Source organism: Aquarana catesbeiana, linkage group LG08 (assembly GCF_042186555.1).
Source record: "Aquarana catesbeiana isolate 2022-GZ linkage group LG08, ASM4218655v1, whole genome shotgun sequence".
NCBI lineage: Eukaryota > Metazoa > Chordata > Amphibia > Anura > Ranidae > Aquarana > Aquarana catesbeiana.
Window position 1 is genome coordinate 13,849,081 of NC_133331.1, and position 23,751 is coordinate 13,872,831.

The 23,751-nt window shown below is 45.7% G+C and overlaps 1 protein-coding gene across 4 annotated transcripts in view; it reads right to left on the minus strand.

Annotated features, from left to right (window-relative positions):
• Positions 1 to 23,751, minus strand: part of CRTAC1 (cartilage acidic protein 1) — a 951,030-nt gene that overhangs the window by 363,411 nt on the left and 563,868 nt on the right. For all 4 annotated transcript variants that reach the window (XR_012235617.1, XM_073595539.1, XM_073595541.1 and 1 more), the window contains exon 4: positions 12,637 to 12,773. Coding sequence is in view for 3 of the 4 variants with exons in the window: in XM_073595539.1 (XP_073451640.1) it covers positions 12,637 to 12,773 (137 nt within the window). In the remaining variant the exon portion in view is untranslated. The remainder of the gene's footprint in view (positions 1 to 12,636; positions 12,774 to 23,751) is intronic.

Genomic DNA, 23,751 nt, shown 5'->3' on the forward strand with positions numbered 1-23,751 from the left:
CCAAATACAAAACAATAAACATGGTAGATAAGATCTGGCAGACATGGCTACACTCTACTGCTGTTCTGCTGTCTGACTCCTCATCTCCAACTACATCGTTATAAAAATTTTACACTATATTACCAAAAGTATGGCGACGCCTGCCTTTACACACACATGAACTTTATTGGCATATCAGTCTTAGTCTGTAGGATTCAATATTGAGTTGGCCCACCCTTTGCAGCTATAAAACAGCTTCAACTCTTCTGGGAAGGCCGTCCACAAGGTTTAGGAGGGTGTCTATGGGAATGTTTGACCATTCTTCCAAAAGCGCATTTGTGAGGTCAGGCGCTGATGTTGAATAAGAAGGCCTGACTCGCAGTCTCCGCTCTAATTCATCCCAAAGTTATTCTACCGGGTTGAGGTGAGGACTATGTGCAGGCCAGTCAAGTTCCTCCACCCCAAACTCACTCATCCATGTCTTTATGGACCTTGCTTTGTGCAATGGTTCAATTAATTTGGTGGCAGGGGGACTATGGTGTGGGGTTGTTTTTGAGGGGTTGGGCTTGGCCTCTTAGTTCCAGTGAAGGGAACTCTTAAGGTGTCAGCATACCAAGACATTTTGGACAATTTTATGCTCCCAACTTTGTGGGAACAGTTTGGGGATGACCCCTTCCTGTTCCAACATGACTGCACACCAGTGTACAAAGCAAGATCCATAAAGACATGGATGAGCGAGTTTGGGGTGGAGGAACTTGACTGGCCTGCACAAATTCCTGACCTCAACCCGCTAGAACACCTTTGGGATGAATTAGAGCAGAGAATGCGAGCCAGGCCTTCTTGTCCAACATCAGTGCCTGACCTCACAAATTGGAAGAATGGTCAAACATTCCCATAGACACACTCCTAAACCTTGTGGACAGCCTTCTCAGAAGAGTTGAAGCTGTTATAGCTGCAAAGGGTGGGCCAACTCAATATTGAACCCTACGGACTAAGACTGGGATGCCATTAAAGTTCATGTGTGTGTGTAAAGGCAGGCGTCCCAATACTTTTGGTAATATAATGTATATGAGTAGAATAAATGTGATCTAGCAGCCATGGCTACATTCTACTGCTGTTTCAGTGTCTGACTCCTCATCTCCAACCACATTGTTATAGACCTTTTAATATAAATCAGGGGTCTCTCAATGTTCCAAACAAATGGACAATTTACTCTCCTTCAGACTTCAGAAAGGCAACATTGTGGGCAATGGCAATAGAAAATGCCCCAGCCTCAGTGGGATTAAGCAATGCATTAGCCTTGTTAGTCAATGGGAGTAAAAAATAAATAGAATACATAGCGCTTGTGGCCAGTAGGAGGAGGAATAATGCCTTAATATTTGGTATCAGTGGAAGGAATAGAACCCCATTGTTGGTATTAGTGGGAGGAATAATACCCCATCACTGGTGTCAGTGGGAGGAATAGTGCTCCAACATTGGAGTCAATGGGAGGAATATTGCCCCATCATTGGTATCAGTGGAAGAAATAAAGTCCCATCATTTGTATTATTGGGAGGAATAGTGCCTTATCACCAGGGGCGGATCCAGGGGGGGGGGGCAACGGGTCAATTGCCCCCCCCGAAAATATCACCGACTGCAGTCCCGACTGAGTCTCTCTCTCTCACATCAGTATAATTAGCTGATCAGCGGCACTGAGAGAGAGAGACTCTGTGTTGTGTAATTACGCCGCGCTGAACCTGGAGAAGATGGAGGGAGGAGCTGTGTGGAGCTGCGCCGCTGGCTAGTGTTTCCTGCACTGGTTGCTAACGCCTGGGCCGCCTGGCGTGTAGCAACCAGTGACGTCAGTCACATCGGAGGCTGGAGCCGCTGCTGAGGAGGAGGAGAGCCCCAGCATTCATAGCAGAGCCTTCTTTGTTCTCCGCCCCTGCATGAAAGTGTTGGCTCCACCCACCTCCTCCCTCCATCTTCTCCACAGCACAGGCTGAACACAGGTAGAACGAAGAAGCAGTGACTGTGTGTCACTGTCATCTGATGCTGCCGGCTGCCCCTGCTAATGGATCCTGCTCCTCTCCATTGCTCCTGCATGGGAGCCCCTCCCCCCAACCAGAGCACCAAAATAATTTATAAAAGTGAGTAAAAGAATTAATGAATGTGCAAAATCTTGTGTGCCATACTGCCATTATTTATGGAAAGCAAATTCTGCCCTTTTATCCTTGTTCAATCTAAACCCCTTCAGCTCCAGAAAGTTTTACCCCCCCCATGAACAGGCCATTTTTTGCGATACTGCGTTGCGTTACTGTAACTGACTGACAATTGCGCGGTCATGCAATGCTGTACCCAAGTAAAATTGATGCCTTTTTTTTCCACTAATAGCACTTTCTTTTGGTGATATTTTATATTTTGTGATATAAGCAAACCGACAATTTTGAAAAGAAAACAATATTTTTAAATTTTTTGCTATAAAAAAAATGTCTTCCTCAATTTAGGCCAATATGTATTCTGCTACATATGTTTGGTAAAAAAATCCCAATAAATGTATATTTGCACAAAAGTTATCGCATCTACAAAATAGGGGATAGATATACGGCATTTTTATTTATTTTTTTTCTAGTAATGGCAGCAATCAGTGATTGTTTTTTTTTAGCGGGACTACAACATTGTGGCGGACAGATCAGACACCTATCTGACATTTTTGACACTTTTTGGGGACCAGTGACACTAATACAGTGATCAATGCTAAAAATATGCACTGTCACTGTACTAATGACACTGGCTGGGAAGGGGTTAACATCAGGGGTGATCAAAGGGTTAACTGTGTCCCTAAGGGGTGCTTGCTAACTGTGTGGGGGAGGGACTCACTAGATGAACAGAGTGATCCGTGTTTCTGGTTAGCAGGAACAAAAGATCACTCTGTTCATCTCTGACAGAATGGCGATCTGCCTTGTTTACAACAGCAGACCACTGTTCTATCTCTGTGTGGAGCGATTGCAGGTGGCCGGCAGATATCACTTCCCCCCGGACTTGCTGATTGGCTCCCCCTCTGGCCAATCAGCACGCGTGCCTTTGCTGGCTATTGCACAAAATGGCGTACAGGTACACCTTATTTTCTGGCAGTGCCCCTCCCGAGACTAGACTCTGGATCCGCCCCTGCTTATCACTTGTATCAGTAGGGGGAATCTTGCCCCATTGTTAATGTCAGTGGGAAAAATAGTGCCCCATCATTGATGTTAGTAAGAGGAATAGTGCCCCAACATTGGCGTCAGCGGAAGGAATAGTGTCCCATGATTGGTATCTGTGGGAGGAATAGTGCTCCATTATCGTTATCTGTGGAAGGAATAGTGTTACATAATTGGTGTCAGAGGTAGTTTAACACACAGTCAGTGGGAAGAACAGTGCTCCAGCATTGGTGTCCGTGGAAGGAATAATGCTCCATCACTGGTATCAGTGGGAGGAATAGTGCTCCATCATTGGTGTTAGTGGGAGGAATAGTGCCCCATCATTGGTGTCAGTGGGAGGAATAGTGCCCCATCATTGGTGTCAGTGGGAGGAATAGTGCCCCAACATTGGTGTCAGTGGGAGGAATAGTGCCCCATCATTGGTGTCAGTGGGAGGAATAGTTTCTCATCATTGGTATCAGTGGGAGGAATAGTGCCCCATCATTGGTATCAGTGGGAGGAATAGTGCCTGCCAACACTGGTGTCAGTAAAAGGAATAGTGCACCATCATTGGTGTCAGTGAGAGGAATTGTGCCCCATCACTGGTGTCAATGTGAGGAATAGTGCCCCATATTTGGTGTCAGTTGGAGGAATAGTTCCTCATCAGTATCAGTGGGAGGAATAATTGCTCATCATTGGTATCAGTGGCAGGAATGGTGCCCCATCATTGGTGTCAGTGGCAGGAATAGTGCCCCATCATTGGTATCAGTGGGAGGACTAGTGCCCCATCATTGGTGTCAGTGGGAGGAATAGTGCTCCATCATTGGTGTTAGTGGGAGGAAGAGTGCCCCATCATTGGTGTCAGTGGGAGGAATAGTGTCATGTATAAGTAGGAAGAATAATGCCCCGAGGGCTGGATAAAGGCAAGCAAAGGACCTCATCCATCCCAAGGGACACAGTTTGGAGACTGCTGTTCTACAGCTATGAACCTATTGCCTGTTTTCATTTTATTTGGTTGATAAAGAGGAAAAGCAAAGTGTAAATGATGTGTGTGATGTGTTCTCTGTATTTATTGTTGTTTTTGGGCTCTACATACCCAACTTTTTTACCATAACATGGTAGTCAAAGGGCTTGATTTACTAAAGGAAATAGACTGTTCACATTACAAAGGAAGTTTCACCATAATTGTCAAATCCGTTTCTTGGAGTACATCACAGGACACAGAGCAGCTCTTCCATACAGGGGGAATTTCAGTTTTTTTGCCAGTGTGTGAAGGTAGTGGTACCTGGAACCCTCTGTAGAGCAGCCATGGTCAGCAGAGATGGTCAGGGAGGTGGCCTGAGTTGCGCCAGGAAGCTGCTTGTTGGGGAAAATAGTCACCCTCAAGCTGGAACAATGGAACTTCCTGTTTGGTTTGACAAAGGGGTGTTTTTAGCCCTGAAATGCATAGCCACGCCCCCATGTTGTCGTAGAGACTTCATAGCCAAAGATCACCACCACTCCACTAGGGAGCCAAGCCTAGCCGGAACCAGCCGAAGCAATCCCAGAAGCTGGAAAGTTGTCAAGCCACATCTGAGAGAGCTTGCATTCCAGCTTGACAGTAAATATCTTCCACAACCAATTGCTTCCTGGTGCAGCTCTGCTAACAACAGCACCTCCCTGCCAATCTCGGATCGGGTGAGGACATTGCGGGTGCCCTGGACAGGTAAGTGTCCTTATTTTAAAGGTCAGCAGCAGCAGTATTTGTAGCTGCTGACTTTTATTATCTTTTTTGCAGGCGGAACTCCGCTTTAATAAACAGACTGCATTTATGTGGTGGTGCCCTCTTCTGCTCAATTCTGGTATGTGCAACTGTCCGCAGTGCTTTCCAGTGACTTTTGTTGAAATCTCATTGTGACAGACCCAACCAGGACAGAGGCATTTGGAGGGGTCTAGGAGCTAGCCTTCTATCCACTGATTATTGCCCATGGTGGAGACCAGGGGTTTTGTATGTTTCTTCCAGTCAGAGCATGGAAAAGTTCAGTCTCTGATCCCATGGAGAGAGCAGATCATTTTCTAATGATGGACAACAATGTGATGAACGCTGAGAGCGAGGCTTGGATTCATTCTCTGAATAAGGACAATAAAACTTACCTTATGGAGTCGATGGAAAGGTGTAATATTAATCTTGTATAGGTAATGGTCAGAGGGAATATGGTGACCCTCCTGTAGACTTAGTGGGAGAAGTTCCTTCACTTGGGACATAAATATTTATCAACAATCTCCCTCAAGAAATCTATGAAGATAAATTAATTCCACTTTTTCAGACTGCTGGAACATTGTTTTGTCTTCTGATGACTTGTCTAGTGGGCAGATTACATAAGCTAAAGCCAAACACCTGAAGACAGCATTTTTAATGTACTTTGTGTGTTCAGGGTTGTAGACTGTTGCCGGACTGGGGTGAGATCCCTGATTAATTAAAGCATTGTCTAGGTGAATAGTTGTTATTTAGTTTACTGTTTATTAGATCACTGTTTATTAGGGATGAGCTTGATGTTTGGGTTGAACATACGTTCGACTTGAACATCGGGTGTTCGCCCGTTCGCCGAAGAGCGAACATTATGGGGCGTTCACGGCAAATTTGAGCATATGATGATTGGCCAAAGCATGCACCTGACCTGCATGCTTTGGCCAATCCCAGCACCCTCTGCTAAGAGAGCCATAATTGGCCAAAGGCAGGGTGCCTTTGGCCAATCATGGCTCAGGGGCACTAAGTCCACGCCCAACTAAATAAGGCTGCTTACACGGCGGCCGTGTGTAGTGTTGTTGGTGTGGACAGAGAGATAGCTTGATTTAGATTAAGCAGATTAAGCAGGCAGGTTATTCAGTTAGCGGCAGTGTATTTGACTATATATATATATATATATATATATATATATATATATATATATATATATATATATATATATATATATATATATAAATATATATATATATAGTCAGTCTATATATATACTCTGCATCCAGTGTAGCCTATATCTACAGTGCATTCTGTGGTGTACTGTTGCTAATACACTTCAGCCAGTGTACACAGTATCTAATACAGTGTGTAGAGTTTTGTGAAGGAAGGGAGTAACATGAGCCTAGAGAGAGGGGTGGCCCAAGAAGGACAAGAAACTGGCAGTCATGTTCCCCCAGCTGCAGCATAGTACCAAATTTGCTCCAGTGACGAGGAGGGAGGGGATGATGAGGTCACTGACTCTACTTGGGTGCCTGAGAGAAGAGAGGAGGAGGCACAACTCCAACGAGGCAGGATGTCCTCTAGGGGGCAGCTTAAGGGCAGTCACCCTATTGCATCACACAACAGAGCTCTGCAGGTGCAGGGCGCTGCTGACTCCCCGCTGACTTTTAAAAGTTCCTTGGTGTGGGCCTTTTTCGACACGTGTGCAGCAAATTGCACCATTGCTGTTTGCAACCTATGTCTAAAGCGGATCAAGCGTGGCCAGAACAGCAACCACTTGGGCACCACATGCTTGACCAGACATATGACGACCTGCCATGCAGACCATTGGCAACAGCACTTGAAAGACCCACATCAAAGAAAAAGGCGGACTTCTCCTTGCTCCTCATCTGGGATATCCACTATACCTCCAGTCCTCTCAAAAACCTGCACTGAGAGGAATGAAGGTATAGCAATAGGTGTTCCAAATACTTGCAGCCAATCAGCTAGCAGTGAACCACCATCTGATTTTAGCAGGCAAATTTCCCTACCCCATTTGCTGAACCGTAAAAAGAAATTCAGTCCCAGCCCTTTCGTGAATTTGTGGAATGTGCTGTACCTCAGTGACAGGTTCCAAATCACCATTTCTTTTCACGGAAGGCCACTCTCTACCGGCATGTGGAAGGCAATGTTTTGGCCTCGCTGAACTGGGCGGTCAGCAGTAAGGTGCATATTACCGCTGACTCATGGTCCAGCAGGCATGGGCAGGGACGTTACCTTTCCTTCACGACGCACTGGGTAACTCTGCTGGCAGCTGTGAAGGATGAAGGACAGGGTTCAGTATTGTTGGAGCTTGTTCCGCCACCACGCCACCAAAATGCTAGTAGCGGTTCTGCCACAGCTCTCTCCTCCACCCCTCCTCTTCTTCTTCCTCTATGGCCTCTTCTGCAGATTTGTCCTCTGAACCAGCGGTGCTCCGTAAGCGTTCAAGGCCCTACACAAGCACTCAGGCAAAAAGTTGCCATGCGGTGCTTGAGCTGGTCTGCTTAGGGGACAGGAGCCACACTGGGCAGAGATTTTGTCAGCTCTGCAGGGGCAGGCTCAGAGGTAGCTGACGCCATGCCAGCTTCAGCCAGGAATGGTTGTATGCGACAATGGCACCAACCTTCTCTCCACCAGGGACACTTGACCCATGTTCCATATTGGGCACACGTCTTGAATTTGGTGGTGCAGCGGTTCTTGAGCAGGTACCCAGGCTTACAGGATCTCCTGAGGCAGGCCATAAAAGTCTGTGGTCACTTCCCCTGGTCATATAATGCCAGTGCTCGGCTGGCTGACATTCAAAGGGAATGCAACCTGCCCACCAACTGCCTCATTTGTGACATGCCCACCAGGTGGAACTCAATCTTGGCAATGCTGCAGCGGCTGCACATGCAGCAGAGGGCCATCAATGAGTACCTGTGCGAGTATGGCACCAGGACAGGGTCAGGGGAGCTTGGCTTCTTTTCGCCACACCAGTACTACTGATCAAGGATGCATGCACTGTCCTGTCACCATTTGAGGTGACCACAAGGATGGTGAGCAGTGACATGCGATGCATCAGTGACACTGTCCCTCTAGTCTTCCTGTTGGAGCACATGCTTTGCGGAATAATGGACAGGGCACTTGAGGCAGAACAGCGGGAGGAAGAGGAGGACTTCCTTACCTCTCAAAGCCCCCTTTATCTAGATAACAATCCTGCAGGCCCGCCAAACACACAGGAAGAAGAGGAGGAGGAGCAGGATTGTGTCAGCATGGACATGGAGATAACACTCAGCAGCAGTCTTCAAGGGATGGTTTTCAGTCCCCAGAAACCCAAGGAGTTGTACGTGGCTGGGAGGATTTTGTTACAGATCATGTGATCCTTAGTGACCCAGAGGACTCAGAATCGAATGCCTCTGCAAACTTACGCTGCATGGCCTCCCTGATTCTGCAAAGCCTGCAAAAGGACCCTAGGATTCTTAGTATCAAGGAGAGGGATCATTACTGGCTGGCAACCCTTCTTGATCCACGTTACAACGGTAAGGTTGCAGAACTCATCCTGCCTTCGCAGAGGGAGCAATGGATGAAACATCTTCAGGAGGCCTTGAAGAAAGATTTGTGCAATGCGTTTCCAGACTCTGGGAGGTTACAATTTCCTGGTGCTGAACAACGTGTTCCTGAGGTTTCGTTCAGTCAGAGGAAGAGCTGTGGAGAAGGTGGCTGACTGACCGATGCCTTTAAACAATTTTTCAGTCATTAGCGCCGTCTGACCGGTTCAAGCAACCATCGCCAGCGTCTGCATTACATGGTGTAGGAAAATAGAGCAGACTTGGAGACCTTTCCAACAGAGCATCCACTGGGTTACTGGGTCTTGAGGATGGACCACTGGCCAGAACTTGCTCAATATGCAATCAAGCTACTGGCCTGTCCTGCATCCAGCATTCTTTCTGAATGCACATTCAGTGCTGCTGGAGGGTTTGTTATGCATCATAGAGTGTGCCTGTCCACAGACTCCATTGATAGGCTCGCATTCATGAAAATGAATCAGTCTTGGATCAGCAGCTATCAATCTTCAATCTTGATGATGCTAGCTTCCAACATTATTTTTGGTTTAGGGCACCGCCATCACCACCCAAGGCCCAATTTTTCTGCCCCTGTTTAACATGAGCATGTAATTACAATTTTTGATCTAATATTTCACAGCAGAGCCCATTCCTGCGCCCAACAAGAGTATCTGTGAGGGGTTACAGTGTTGTGGCACCACCACCCAAGGTCCAATTTTTCTGCCCCTGTTTAACAGGGACATGTAATTATATTTTTGATATAATATTTCAACTCAGGGCCCATTCCTGTGCCCAACAAGAGTATCTGTGAGGGGTTACAGTGTTGTGGCACCACCACCACCACCCAAGGCCCAATTTTTCTGCCCCTGTTTAACATGTGCATGTAATTACAATTTTTGATCTAATATTTCACAGCAGGGCCCGTTCTTGCGCCCAACAAGAGTATCTGTGAGGGGTTACACTGTTGTGGCACCACCACCCTAGGCCCAATTTCTGTGCTCCTGTTTAACAGGGGCATGTAATTCCAAATCTTGATATAATATTTCACAGCAGGGCCTGTTCCTGCGCCCAACATGATTAACTGTGAGGGCTTACAGTGTTCTGGTACCACCACCACCACCAAAGGCCCAATTTTTCTGCCCCTGTTTAACAGGGGCATGTAATTCCAAATCTTGATATAATATTTCACAGCAGAGCCCGTTCTTGCGCCCAACAAGATTAACTGTGAGGGCTTACAGTGTTCTGGTACCACCACCACCAAAGGGCCAATTTTTCTGCCCCTGTTTAACAGGGGCATGTAATTCTAAATCTTGATATAATATTTCACAGCAGGGCCCGTTCCTGCGCCCAACAAGATTAACTGTGAGGGCTTACAGTGTTCTGGTACCCCCACCACCAAAGACCCAATTTTTCTGCCCCTGTTTAAGAGGGGCATATAATTACAATTTTTGATATAATATTTTAACGCAGGGCCCGTTCCTGCGCCCAAAAAGAGTATCTGTGAGGGGTTACAGTGTTGTGGCACCACCACCACACAAGGCCCAATTTTTCTGCCCCTGTTTAACAGGGGCATGAAATTGCGATTTTTGATATAGTATTTTACAGCAAGGCCCGTTCCTGCGCTCTCCAAGAGTAACTGTGAGGGCTTACAGTGTTCTGGTACCACCAACACCTAAGGCCCAATTTTCTGCAGAGTATATAGGGCAGGCCGTATAGTATATATACTGCTGTTCATTGTATATACATGCCTGGGCATGAAATTACAATATTTGATATAATATTTCAACGCAGGGCCCGTTCCTGCGCCCAACAAGAGTATCTGTGAGGTGTTACAGTGTTGTGGCACCACCAAAGGCCCAATTTTTCTGCCCCTGTTTGATATAATATTTCACAGCGGTGCCCGTTCCTGCATCCAACAAGATTAACTGTGAGGGCTTACAGTGTTCTGGTACAACCACCACCACCAAAGGCCCAATTTTTCTGCCCCTGTTTAACAGGGGCATGTAATTCCAAATCTTGATATAATATTTCACAGCAGGGCCCGTTCCTGCGCCCAACAAAATTAACTGTGAGGGCTTACAGTGTTCTGCTACCACTACCACCACGAAGGGCCAATTTTTCAGCCCCTGTTTAACAGGGGCATGTAATTGCGATTTTTGATATAGTATTTTACAGCAAGGCCCGTTCCTGCGCTCTCCAAGAGTAACTGTGAGGGCTTACAGTGTTCTGGTACCACCAACACCTAAGGCCCAATTTTCTGCAGAGTATATAGGGCAGGCCGTATAGTATATATACTGCTGTTCATTGTATATACTGCCTGGGGGCCCCCCACGCCATTTAAAAAAAAAAATTGGGTGCGGTGATCCCCTTAATATTCCCTTAATATCCATACCAGACCCAAAGGGCCTGGTAATGGACTGGGGGAGGGGAGGAACCCATGCCGTTTTTTTCAATGATTTTCATCTATATTGCCGGGACCCGACAATACATTACAGCCTCAAGCAGTTTTTGATTGACTTTTTTTCCTTTAGAAATTTCATTTTGCTGTGGTATTGTTCTAAACACGGGAAAACTGCGCTACTTTACAGGCATACTATAGAAACCCCCCAGGCACTATATTTAAAGGAATATTTCATTTTTATGATTTCACTTTAAGCATTATTAAAATCACTGCTCCCGAAAAAACAGCAGTTTTTAAAACTTTTTTTGCATTGATACATGTCCCCTGGGGCAGGACCCGGGTCCCCAAACACTTTTTATGGCAATAACTTGCATATAAGCATTTAAAATTATCACTTTTGATTTTTCACGTTCGTGTCCCATAGACTTTAACGGTCGCGTGTTGGAACAAATTTTTTGCCTGTTCGCATGTTCTGCTGCGAACCAAACCGGGGGGGTGTTCAGCTCATCCCTACTGCTTATGTTGGCTAATCCTCTTGGAAGTTCCTACATGATGGGATTAGTTTTGTGTCAACTCTACCTTGTTCTCTAACCATTGTGTGATGTTCTGGGTAATATTAGATTTTATTGTTCATGTGGTGACTGCTGCAGTTATGAAGTGTAAAAAAAAAACCTGTATTTCTGTTCAATAAACAGTCATTCCTTTGGTTTTACCTCAACATCTGGTCTGTGTATGATGTTTGGGGTAAAAATGCTGGTATTAGCTCTCAGTCTGCCGGAACGGGTTTGGAAAGCAGGAGGCGCTGTTTGGCGGAAGCACCCACGCGATCCGTGACACTCATCCATTCCGTTCCCATCCACCAGGTCCTTATCTAAACCAAGTGGTTAATATAACTCCATAGCTTTATATTATAACTGGTATAAACGCCCTTACTGTGTAGATTCAGGTATAGCATTATAAGAACGTTCCTTTCATGTCCGTAATCATTCTACAAAAGGTCATTCACACTCCAAGCTAAGAACATGATGACTGGAGCTCGCCATAGCTCAGATAGCGCCGGGAGTTCTACAGTTCAAGAAGACTAATACGTCTTAGGGCTGTACCTTGTACTCAAAGCGCCATTTATCCTCCAAGCGCAGAGAGGGTGGCAGTGTCTCCAAGATGCCAATTTAAAAAAGGTCACATCAGAATACAGTTCAAGTCACCAAAGTTATAAATGACGCGTACAATTACCAGCAACCCAAACAAAGCGAGAAGAGATGGCTCTGCAGAAGGCTTTAATCCCGCTACATATCAATATTCTGTCTGCAATAGAAAGAAGACCCAAGCACCATTCCACCAAATGAAATTGTTCCTTTTAAATGTAATTGCTCATTTGCGACAACAGAAGATTCCTTTCCTAGCCGCGTTGCTGTTCTTTCATTTTGTATGTACTTTCTGAATGTGCGACTTGATAAAGAACACCAGAACAAGAACAAAGAAACACAAAAAGAAGAAGAATGGAAGGGGGGGGAGGCCGTATATTCCATTTGTCAGTTGCTTTTCCCTCAATGCGGGTTGTTTCTACCTCTGTTCATCTACTTTTTAGGGGGAAAATCTGACTTAAAATATAGTTACAAAGTAATCATTATACTTTTTTTTAACCCTCAGGTTGTTACATAAAGTATTGTAACGCAATGCGTCGAGGACACCTGACGCCAGAAGGTGTGGGATGATAAGTGAGACTCGCTTTTATTTATGCATGGTGCCAGCTAAAAAGCCTCTCAATCTGCTCAGGGGACGCCATGAATATTTTTCATGTTCTCTGAAAACCCTTACCTTTCTATCAATACAAGCCACCGAGCGCCCAGCAAACCGGTTTACGACCCCTCGCCGGATGTTGACATCGTCACTGAGAATGTCTTCCCAGCGTCCATTTCGGAACTTGAACAGCTTATCCGAGTATGTTGCCATACCTGCAGAATAATAATAAAATAGGAAAGCAAATCAGAAAAGTTACAAGATCTATACTCTCAATTTAAAAATATTTGCCTCCTTTGGCTACTTTTCACGGATAGTCCTAATTTTACCGCCCTCTTGCCTTAGAGCCCTCTCCTAACTTTGCTACCAAAAACTGTCACACTTCCCATGCTCTTGTATAATATTTCACCACTGTTTTTTTCTCTGGTCTATTTTCGCTTGCCCTACCCTTCTACGCTTCTTTTTTCTCCTGCTCCTTCTCTCTTATCCCTTGTACTCCCTCTTATCTACTTCTTTCCCTACTTCCTGCCTCACTCTATCTTCTTTTGCTTGACTAAAAGATTTATCAAACTTGGTCCAATCTAAATAAAGACACAAAACTGGGTGACATGGGTTTAAATCAGTGGTTCTCAACCTGGGGGTCGAATGATGATTTGCCAGGGGTCACCGAATCCTGGGCTGTTCCTGAAGTCTACGCCGCTCTCCCAGCCTTTTTGCGGCCTCCCAGCAGGGCTGTCCATGGAGTCCATGGCCGCCCAGCTGGGCTGTTCCTGGAGCCCACTCAGCCTCTTCGCAGCCGCCCATTAAGTTCAGGACATGGCTGGGGGTCAGAGACTAGAGGTCAGCTGACTGGGGAGGAATGTGAAGTGGGAGGGGCTGGAGGAGACCCTATCTCCTGATTTCGGCATAGGTGTCACTGCTACGAGACACCAAAAAGTCAGAGACACAGTGAGTAACACTACCTGTGATTATAGTTGTCATTAAAAGTCCCCACTACAGTTCGCAGATCAGCAGATGACCTTGATCAAGAGCACCTAAGTTGGATGATCAGAACCCCCCCCCCCCCCCAGCATTACCACTCATCCCATTCCCCCCACCAAGGAGTAAGAGAAGGAATACAATAGAGAATACATGGAAGGGAGAGGAAAAGAGGGTGAGGAACAAAGGAAAAGGGAGAGAAAGAATAAGAGAAAGAACAAGAAAGATGGCTAGAGAGCGGGGTGGGGAAAAAAAACAAGAAATTAGGAAAGAGGGAGATAAAAGGGGAAGAAAGGAGAACAAAGAGAGAGTGGTACATCCTAACATTTACCATAAGGGGTTTTAATACTGTACAAGTGGAAGGGACTCAGGGAGCCCACACTGCGAAAATAATTTTACTGTTAGGGGTCCCCACAACTTGGGAAATTTTATCAAGGGGTCACGGCACTAGGAAGGTTGAGAACCACTGGTTTAAATGGTCACAGCAGACCTTTTATTAACAAACGAATAAATAACATCACTTAAAATAATGCAACAATGCAACCAGGAAGGGGTGTCCTTAAGGCACACTTTATAACTGTAATTGACCATGTCCTCAGCTGCATCCTGACCACCTCAAAGGCGTTACAACCTCACACCTTCTTACATTTTCCAACAGGGGACCTAGCTCCTGGGATAACCACCAATAACCAACCAGGTGGGAGTGCCATACCCTAATGGACCTTGCTTTGTGCACTGGTCCAAACCCTTTAGTAGAGGGGGGTTTATGGTGTGGGGTTGTTTTTCAGGGGTTGGGCTTGGCCCCTTAGTTCCAGTTCTTAAGGCATCAGCATACCAAGACATTTTGGACAATTTCATGCTCTTAACTTTGTGGGAACAGTTTGGGGATGGCCCCTTCCTGTTCCAACATGACTGCGCACCAGTGCACAAAGCAAGGTCCATAATGACATGGATGAGCAAGTTTGGGGTGGAGGAACTTGACTGGCCTGCACTGTCCTGACCTTAACCCGATAGTGTATCTTACCAGTGAGTCCTTTTTTTCTCTGGTCCATTTTCTCTTGCCCTCCCCTTCTACTTTTCTATTTTCTCCTGCTCCTTCTCCCTTATTCCTTGTACTCCCTCTCTTATCAACTCTTTCCCTACTCCCTGTCTCAACCTATCTTCTTTTGCTTTCTTTTCATCCACCAGACCTTCATTCTAGTATCCTGACCCTGGTATTTCCAGGGCCAGGTAAAGGGGTGGGCAGGAGGGGCGGCTGCTCTGGGCACTGTGGTATCATGTATGGTGGGGGGCCCTACGAGAAGATGGAGAGGAGGGGAATTTTGTTGGGAGGAGACTTTGTGGGGCAGTAGGGCCTAAGAATTGTTCTAGGAGGGAAAATTTGGGGAAGGGGGACATGCTTGGAGTGGTGTTTTAGGAGGATTTGTGTTGGGAGAGGGATTTGTGGTAGAACAGGTGATATATGGTAGTGGAGGTAGTGGAGGGAGGAGAATTGTGCTGGGAAGGAAACATTTTTTTCTTTAGGGATGAATGGGGGGTATTTGTACTAGGAGGGGAAACTTGTGCTGGAAGTGGGGATTTGGAGTGGGGAGGAGGGTTGTGTACTTGGAGAGGAAAATTAAGGGATTTGAAGGTTAGTGGACTTGTGCTAGGAGGGGTGATTTATTTGGGGGGGGAGGCATATTTGCTGGGGAGATTTCAGCAGGGGAAGTGGATTTGTACTAGGAGGAGGGGGAATTTATGCTTTGAAAGAAAGCATGCAGATTAGTGTCATTTTTGGGGGGTGGAGGGGGGTTTGCTGACACATAGTGCTCATACTTTTTGGGGGGCGGAGTTTGGTATGTTCGCCCTGGGCTCTAGATCAGTGTTTCTCAACTCCAGTCCTCAAGGCGCACCAACAGGTCATGTTTTCAGGATTTCCACTATTTTGCACAGGTGATTTGATCAGTTTCTTTGCCTTAGTAATTACCACAGCCATTTCATCTGAGGGAAATCCTGAAAACATGACCTGTTGGTGCGCCTTGAGGACTGGAGTTGAGAAACACTGCTCTAGATGACCTTGTCCCGCCACTGGGTGTTTCCCATTTCTCATGGCCATCTTCTCCCCCATATTAATATCAACTAAATTGGGTGATTCTCATCTCCACACATGCAATTTAGCACCTCTGAGTTTGTTCTTTCTTTCTTATCCCAGAGACTCATAACCTAGACAACACATCACCCATTTATGTTGTTATTTATATTATGTCATTCAACGTTTCTGCATTTACAGCTACTAAGGGGTGTAATTGTGTCCACCATATTGTTCAAATTTGCATGCATTATACAACATGGGATGTCTGCCTGTTGGATATCGCTGTTATTATATAGAGGGTTCTTCTATCGCAATCTTCTTTGAAACCTTTGGTTTAATCTAAATAAAAATATAGTGTTTAAAAAAAAAAATAAAGTAAATTACCAAAGCAGAGATCTGTTTCCATCACTTCATCACGCATGTTCATACTGTAACCCTATCATAAATGGGTGAAAGGCTAAACTAAGAAGACCTGTTTTTTAGGAGCCAATTTATATATTTTTATTTGAACCAAATCTGACATTTACAGTACCATCCAGTACAAACCCTGAAAAAAAAATTGGCTTTTCTGCAAACTATAGTATATAAAAGTCATCTGTTTAAAGGAAACGTTTACCAACAATAAATGTGTCTGATCTGTTCTCTTAGATGACACCATCAATGTTATTCAGTGGATCCGTTCTAACTGCACCTGGATGACATCATCAATGTATCCAGTAAAACAGTTCTAACTGCTCTTAGATGACACCATCAATATTATCCAGTAGAGTAGTTCTAACTGCATCTGGATGCCATCATCAATATTATCCAGTAGAACAGCTCTAACTGCTCCTAGATCTGATCCAATCATGACATCATAAATGTAATCCAGTAGAACAGTTCCAACTGCTCTTAGATGACACCATCAATATTATCCAGTAGAGCAGTTCTAACTGCTCCTAATGTAGATCTAGTCTACTCATGACATCATAAATGTAATTGAGTAGAACAGTTCTAACTGCTCCTAGATCTGGTCCCCTGATGACATCATAAATGTAACCCAGTAGGACAGTTCCAACTGCTCATGGATGACACCATCAACATTATCCAGTAGAACAGTTCCAACTGCTCATGGATGACACCATCAATATTATCCAGTAGAACAGTTCCAACTGCTCATGGATGACACCATCAACATTATCCAGTAGAACAGTTCCAACTGCTCATGGATGACACCATCAATATTATCCAGTAGAACAGTTCCAACTGCCCTTAGATGACACCATCAATATTATCCAGTAGAATAGCTCTAACTGCACCTAAATGACATCATCAATGTAATCCAGTGGAACAGTCCTCACTGCTCTTAGCTGACATCATCAATGTAATACAGTGGAACTGTTCTAAATGCACCTAGATGATATAATCAGTGTAATCCAGTAGAACAGTTCTGAGTACTCCTAGATCTTGTCCCCTGATGATATCAATGTCATCCAATAGAACAGTTCTAACTGCTCCTAGATCTGGTCCCCTAATGACACCATCGATGTAATCCAGTAGAACAGCTGTGACATCTCTTACATTTGGTCCCCTGATGACATCATTAATGTATCAGAAGCCGCAGTGGGTGGGATTTGACTTTCAAACTCATGAATGGCAACTGTCAGTCTAGAAGAGAGGAGGGTGCCAAGGCATTGTTGCATAATAGGAAATGTTCTGCTGCTTCTGATTAGGAATTACTTGCTGACGGTAAATGTTTTACTGATTGCTTTGTTACATGAAACTGTGATAATGAATTCCTGGTAGACAACCAGCGTTCAGATTTTAAGTACGGGTCCATTGCAAGGGCTGATGATGAATGTCTTTGATGCCCAAAACTGCCATTAGAAAAGTTCAACATTTGGAGCATTATAAACTATAAAAGTAATTAAAAAAAGCGGGGCCCCTGAGACATTAGGGGCCCATTTACAGCATTCAAATCTAGACAATTCCTGAAGAGGGTTGTGGGTGATGAGGTGTGGACTGGTGGGGTCTCAGGAGGCAATGGCACGCTGCCCTGAATGGGATGTTAATATGTCTTTAAGGCAAATATTTCTGTGTGATGGGCACATACCATGAGGGAGAAGCAATGACTACAGAAATATGGCAGCTGCCACTGATGACTTATTTTTTAAAGGTGCATAATCTAGGACAGTGATCTTGATTTGGGCATTATTCACTCGTGAGTCTTTGCCTTGGAGGAAGCTTCTTCGTTTCAGGTTAGTGAATAACTAGATAATGAGATCAAGATATGATATATTGACAGAACCAGAGCTGAACCATGATATGTCTCTTCCACGGGGGAACTAAACTTTTAAACTCTCTCAATACACATGAACGAAGTGTAATCTGTATGCTGCTAGCATTAGTAAATAGATAGGAAGATATATTAGATTTACTTGTTTTAAACTTTTTTTTTTTTTTTTTACGTTTCTTCATTCGCCTCCTTGTTTCTGGCCTAGGCCAAAATGATGCCATACATCCCAGGGATCTTCCTGGTAGGAGGGACTTTCCCAATTAAGCACACCCTCCCGCCCGCATGCCTCCGCTAAGGGCAAATGGATTCCAGGAAATAAATGCTACATGAATCATCTGCCCTTACTCAAGATGGCCGCAGCTGGAAATGCTGGGGGGGGGGGGGGGGTTCAAAGTAATTTTTCAACAAAGCATGGAGGGAGACATTGATGGATGGGGGAGTGGATAGATAGAGACATGGAAGGATGGGGGAATAGGTGGATGGATGTAAGTGGAAACATTGATGGATGGATGGGGAAGTGGATGGATAGATTGATAGGTGGAGACAAGGATGGATGGAGGATTGTGTAGAAACATGGATGGATGGGGGATTGGGTGTAGACATGGATGGGGGAGTGGGTGGATGGATGGAGACATGGGTGGATGAGGGAGTAGATGTATGGATGGATGGAGGAATGGATAGATGGAGACGTGGAAGGATGGGGGAATAGGTGGATGGATGTAAGTGGAAACATGGATTGATGGATGGGGAAGTTAATGGATGGATTGATGGGTGGAGACAAGGATGGTTGGTGGATTGGGTGGAGACATGTATGGATGGGGGATTGGGTGGAGACATGGATGGATGGGGGATTGGGTGGAGACATGGATGGATGGGGGATTGGGTGGAGACATGGATGGATAGGGGGATTGGGTGGAGACATGGATGGATAGGGGATTGGGTGGAGACATAGATGGATGGGGATTGGGTGGAGACATGGATGGATGGGGGATTGGGTGGAGACATGGATGGATGGGGAAGTGGGTGGATAGATTGATGAGTGGAGACATGGATGGATGGATGGGAGAGTAGGTGGATGGATAGATGGATGGAGACATGTGTGGATGAGGGTGTAGATGTATGGATGGATGGAAACATTGTTGCATGGGGAAGAGATTGGATGGATGGAGACATGGATGAGTTTGCTTTGATTATTTAAAATGAATTAAATGGTGTTTAAGTTTGTGGTGCCCAGATACTGTACAGTTAAGTTCTGCTATAAAGTACTGTTACCTGCTTGCTCACAATGTACACTAAGCATCTGCTAAGGTACATGAACTTCTGCCCATGCACAGGAATGATGTCCTCAAGGCCCTGACCAATTGAAATGGATGCAGATCGAAGCCTGGAAGAAGACCTGGCCGAAGGTGTCAGGGCAAGGGTGCTTGTGAACACCACATGGAGTGCAGTAGAGTAAAGTTCCACGTTTGTTTTCATAACAGACACAAATCCTGGAGCCCCTCACCATGTACAGTCCATGTACTCTGTTCACTATCCTGCCAACCAAAGCCTCACTAAACCTACATATAGCTTACTAAAATGTATAATCCCACAACTCCAACCATACTTGTTCTAAGGTTTTTTTTTTTCTTTCTTTTTATTAACAAAGGATCAATACATTCATGTTGCTTCATTGATCTCTAAGAAGAAAGGTTTTGTCCTGCGTGCTCTGAAATAGTGGCTTGTCAATGTCCCCCTGAGCATACAAGTTGGATAACACAGAGATTTCTGTTAAAACAAAATAAAACACGTTCTGCGGCTGGCAGCTGCTGTACGACATTTGTAACTCAACTATGGCGGTGTGGTTTATAATCGACCTTCCTTCCCTACTCACTCTATATGGTGTATTACACAAAACTGTCCTCCACCTGCCAAGGTCTTCATGTGAGTTTGCAGAAGTAAAAATGAGAGGACCTGTGAATTACATACTGCGAATTGGTCATATATATCCCTTTTTCGCAAACTCTCATGGACCCACATAGTGACTTACAGTATGAAATGCTGACTCTACATTACTCAATAAGCTATGAAATAGAAATAATGATACAGTTTTCCACCAAAGAGGCTCAAAGCAACCCGCAGGCCGCAGACACGAGAGAATGATAACTGGATGGGATTGACTGGATTAGGCAACAGTCTTGGGTCAATAGTAGCAAGCAGAAGTTCACTGGTCTACTTCCTACTCTGACCACTAATGTTCTTCCCCAAGATAATTGGTAGTAGCAAAATTCTGTCTGCACCACCTTATGCCCCGTACACACGGCCGGATTTTCAGACGGAAAATGTGTGATAGGACCTTGTTGTCGGAAATTCCGCCCGTGTGTGGGCTCCATCACACATTTTCCATCGGAATTTCCGACACACAAAGTTTGAGAGCAGGCTATAAAATTTTCCGACAACAAAATCCGTTGTCGGAAATTCCGATCGTGTGTACACAAATCCGACGCACAAAGTGCCACGCATGCTCAGAATAAATTAAGAGACAAAAGCTATTGGCTACTGCCCCATTTATAGTCCCGACGTACGTGTTTTTTACGTCACCGCGTTCAGAACGATCGGATTTTCCGTGTGTATGCAAGACAAGTTTGAGCCAACATCCGTCGGAAAAAATCCATGGATTTTGTTGTCGTAATGTCTGATCAATGTCCGACCGTGTGTACAGGGCATAACGCTCAGTCTTCTGTCTGCACCACTCTCCTGCTCTGTCGTCTGTCTGCACCACTCTCCTGCTCTGTCGTCTGTCTGCACTGCTCTCCTGCTCTTTCGTCTGTCTGCACCACTCTCCTGCACTGTCTTCTGTCTGCACCAATCTACTGCTCAGTCGTCTGTCTGCACCACTCTCCTGCTCTGTCGTCTGTCTGCACTGCTCTCCTGCTCTTTCGTCTGTCTGCACCACTCTCCTGCACTGTCTTCTGTCTGCACCAATCTACTGCTCAGTCTTCTGTCTGCACCACTCTCCTGCTCCATCTTCTGTCTGCACCACTCCTCTGCTCCATCTTCTGTCTGCACCACTCTCCTGCTCCGTCTTCTGTCTACACCGCTATCCTGCACTGTCTTCTGTCTGCACTGCTCTACTACCCAGTCTTCTGTCTGCACCACTCTCCTGCTTCATCTTGTCTACACCTCTCTCCTGCCCCATCTTCTGCCTGTACTGCTCTCCTGTTCAGTCTTCTGTCTGCACCACTCTCCTCACACACCTTCTGCCTGCTCCGCACTTCTGCTCCGTTTTCTGTCTGCACCATTCTCCTGCTCTGTCTTCTGACTGCACCGCCCTCCTGCTTCGTCTTCTGTCTGCACCGCTCTTCTGGTCCCTCTTCTGTCTGCATTGCTCTCCTGCTCTGTCTTCTGTCTGCGGTGCTCTCCTGCTCTGTCTTCTGTCTGCGGTGCTCTCCTGCTCTGTCTTCTGTCTGCGGTGCTCTCCTGCTCTGTCTTCTGTCTGCATGACTCTACTACTCAGTGTTTTGTCTGCACCACTCTCCTGCTCCATCTTCTGTCTGCACCACTCTTCTGCTCCATCTTCTGTCTGCACCATTCTACTGCTCAGTCTTCTGTCTGCACCACTCTTCAACTGTCTTCTGTCTGCACCATTTTACTGCTCCGTCTTCTGTCTGCACCGCTCTCCTGCTCTGTCTTTTGCTCCATCTTCTGTCTGCACCACTCTTCTGCTCTGTCTTCTGTCTGCACCACTCTTCTGCTCTGCATTTTGTCTGCACCACTCTCTAGCTCCGCCTTCTGTCTGCATCACTCTTCTGCTCCGTCATCCATCTGCACCACTCTCCTGCTTCTTCTGCCTGCACTACTCTTCTGCTCTATCTTCTGTCTGCACTACTCTTCTGCCCCGTCTTCTGTCTGCAGCACTCTCCTGCTCAGTCTTCTGTCTGCACTACTCTTCTGCTCTATCTTCTGTCTGAACCACTCTTCTGCTCCATCTTTTGTCTGCACCCCTCCTTCTGCTCCATCTTCTGTCTGCACCACTATTCTGCTCCATCCTCTGTCTGCATCACGCTTCTGTTCCGCCTTCTGTCTGCACCACTCACATGCTTACTTAGCAAGTTGAAAAGCCATCAGAGCTAAGACTCCATTCACACTTATAGGACTCCCAAGTTGCACCGACTTTGGAGTGCAACTTTGATGCAACTTTGGTTGGGTGCAACTTGGATATGAAGAACACACTGAGCCTGGGAACCTGAAAGAGGATCTTGAAAATAGGTCTGGGTGTTCCTCGTTGTGTGCGCTGTCTCTCTTCAAGCTTAACCAACTTGGATACGAATTTGGCTTTGACCAATGATAATGGACAACTGTTGAACTAATGTTGCATTGTATAACATTCAGGTACGACTTTCAACTTTTGAGGGTTACCATTGAAGTCTATGGGCCTCAAATTGCATGAAAGTCGGACCAAAGTCGTGCATGAACTTTAAGTCGCACATATATGAATGGTTATCATTGGAAAACATGGGGAACGACTTTTCATGCCACTTTTTGATGTCCACGAGTGTGAATGGACCCCTAATCTGAAAGTAAGTAAAGCCGGAGTTTAGTGCTCCATTCCTGAGTGGAGATATCATGGTTGCCCTTATTTTGTGGATGGTTTTTTCGAATGAAAGAATCCAGAAGAGTGGAGATTGGCTTGGCGTTCCCATTCATCTTCTATCTTCAGCCTATGGTTGGGGTTTCATCCTCCTGTGTACCATTAGATCCCTTTCACACCAAGGCGCTTCAAAAATGCCCTAAAACGCCTTAGCGTTATTACCGCGTTTTTACAGAGTTTTAGGGGCGTTAGCGGTAAAATAAACGCAATGCTGCAGGCGTTTTAACAGCGTTTTTCAAGCGTTATTGAAGCATGGGCGTCAAAGAACAACCCCACCTCCCTACATCACTTCCTGTGTACTTCCTGGTATCTCGTTGAGGTGAAAGAGGGTAAATAAAGAAGATGGAGTTCATGGAGCTGTTTTTGTTATTTGTGCTACTCTATTGGGAGCATATCCACCAACAGAGGCAGCACCGTCGCTATTGGGTTCATCCATCCTCCAAGCGCACACCTCAATTGGACAATTTGCATTGCTATACGAGGACTTGAGAGTGCACCCAGACAAGTTCAAAAATTATACTCGGATGAGCATTGCAACGTAAGTATCTATATCCTAATCCCACTCCCACATCCCTAACCCTAACCCCACTCCCACTAGTCCCAAATCCCTAACCCTAATCCTGCTCCCACTAGTCCCAAATCCCTAACCCTAACCCCACTTCCACTAGTCCCAAAACCAAAACCCTAACCCTAATCCCGCTCCAACTGGTCCCAAATCCCTAACCCTAATTGCGCTCCCACTAGTCCCAAAACCCTAACCCTAATCCCAACCCTAATCCCGCTTCCACTAGTCCCAAAATCCTAACCCTAATCCCAACCCTAATCCTGCTCCCACTAGTCCCAAATCCCTAACCCTAACCCTAATCCCACTTCCACTAGTCCCAAAACCAGAACCCTAACCCTAATCTGGCTCCCACTAGTCCCAAATCCCTAACCCTAATCCCACTTCCACTAGTCCCAAAACCAGAACCCTAACCCTAATCCGGCTCCCACTAGTTCCAAATCCCTAACCCTAATCCCACTTCCACTAGTCCCAAAACCAGAACCCTAACCCTAATCCGGCTCCCACTAGTTCCAAATGCCTAACCCTAATCCCACTTCCACTAGTCCCAAAACCAGAACCCTAACCCTAATCCCGCTCCCACTAGTCCCAAATCCCTTTGATGGTCTGTGTAATGATTCTGACCTTCCCACAATTTCATTCCTGTTGTTGTAGATGCTCTAATTTCTGCTTGC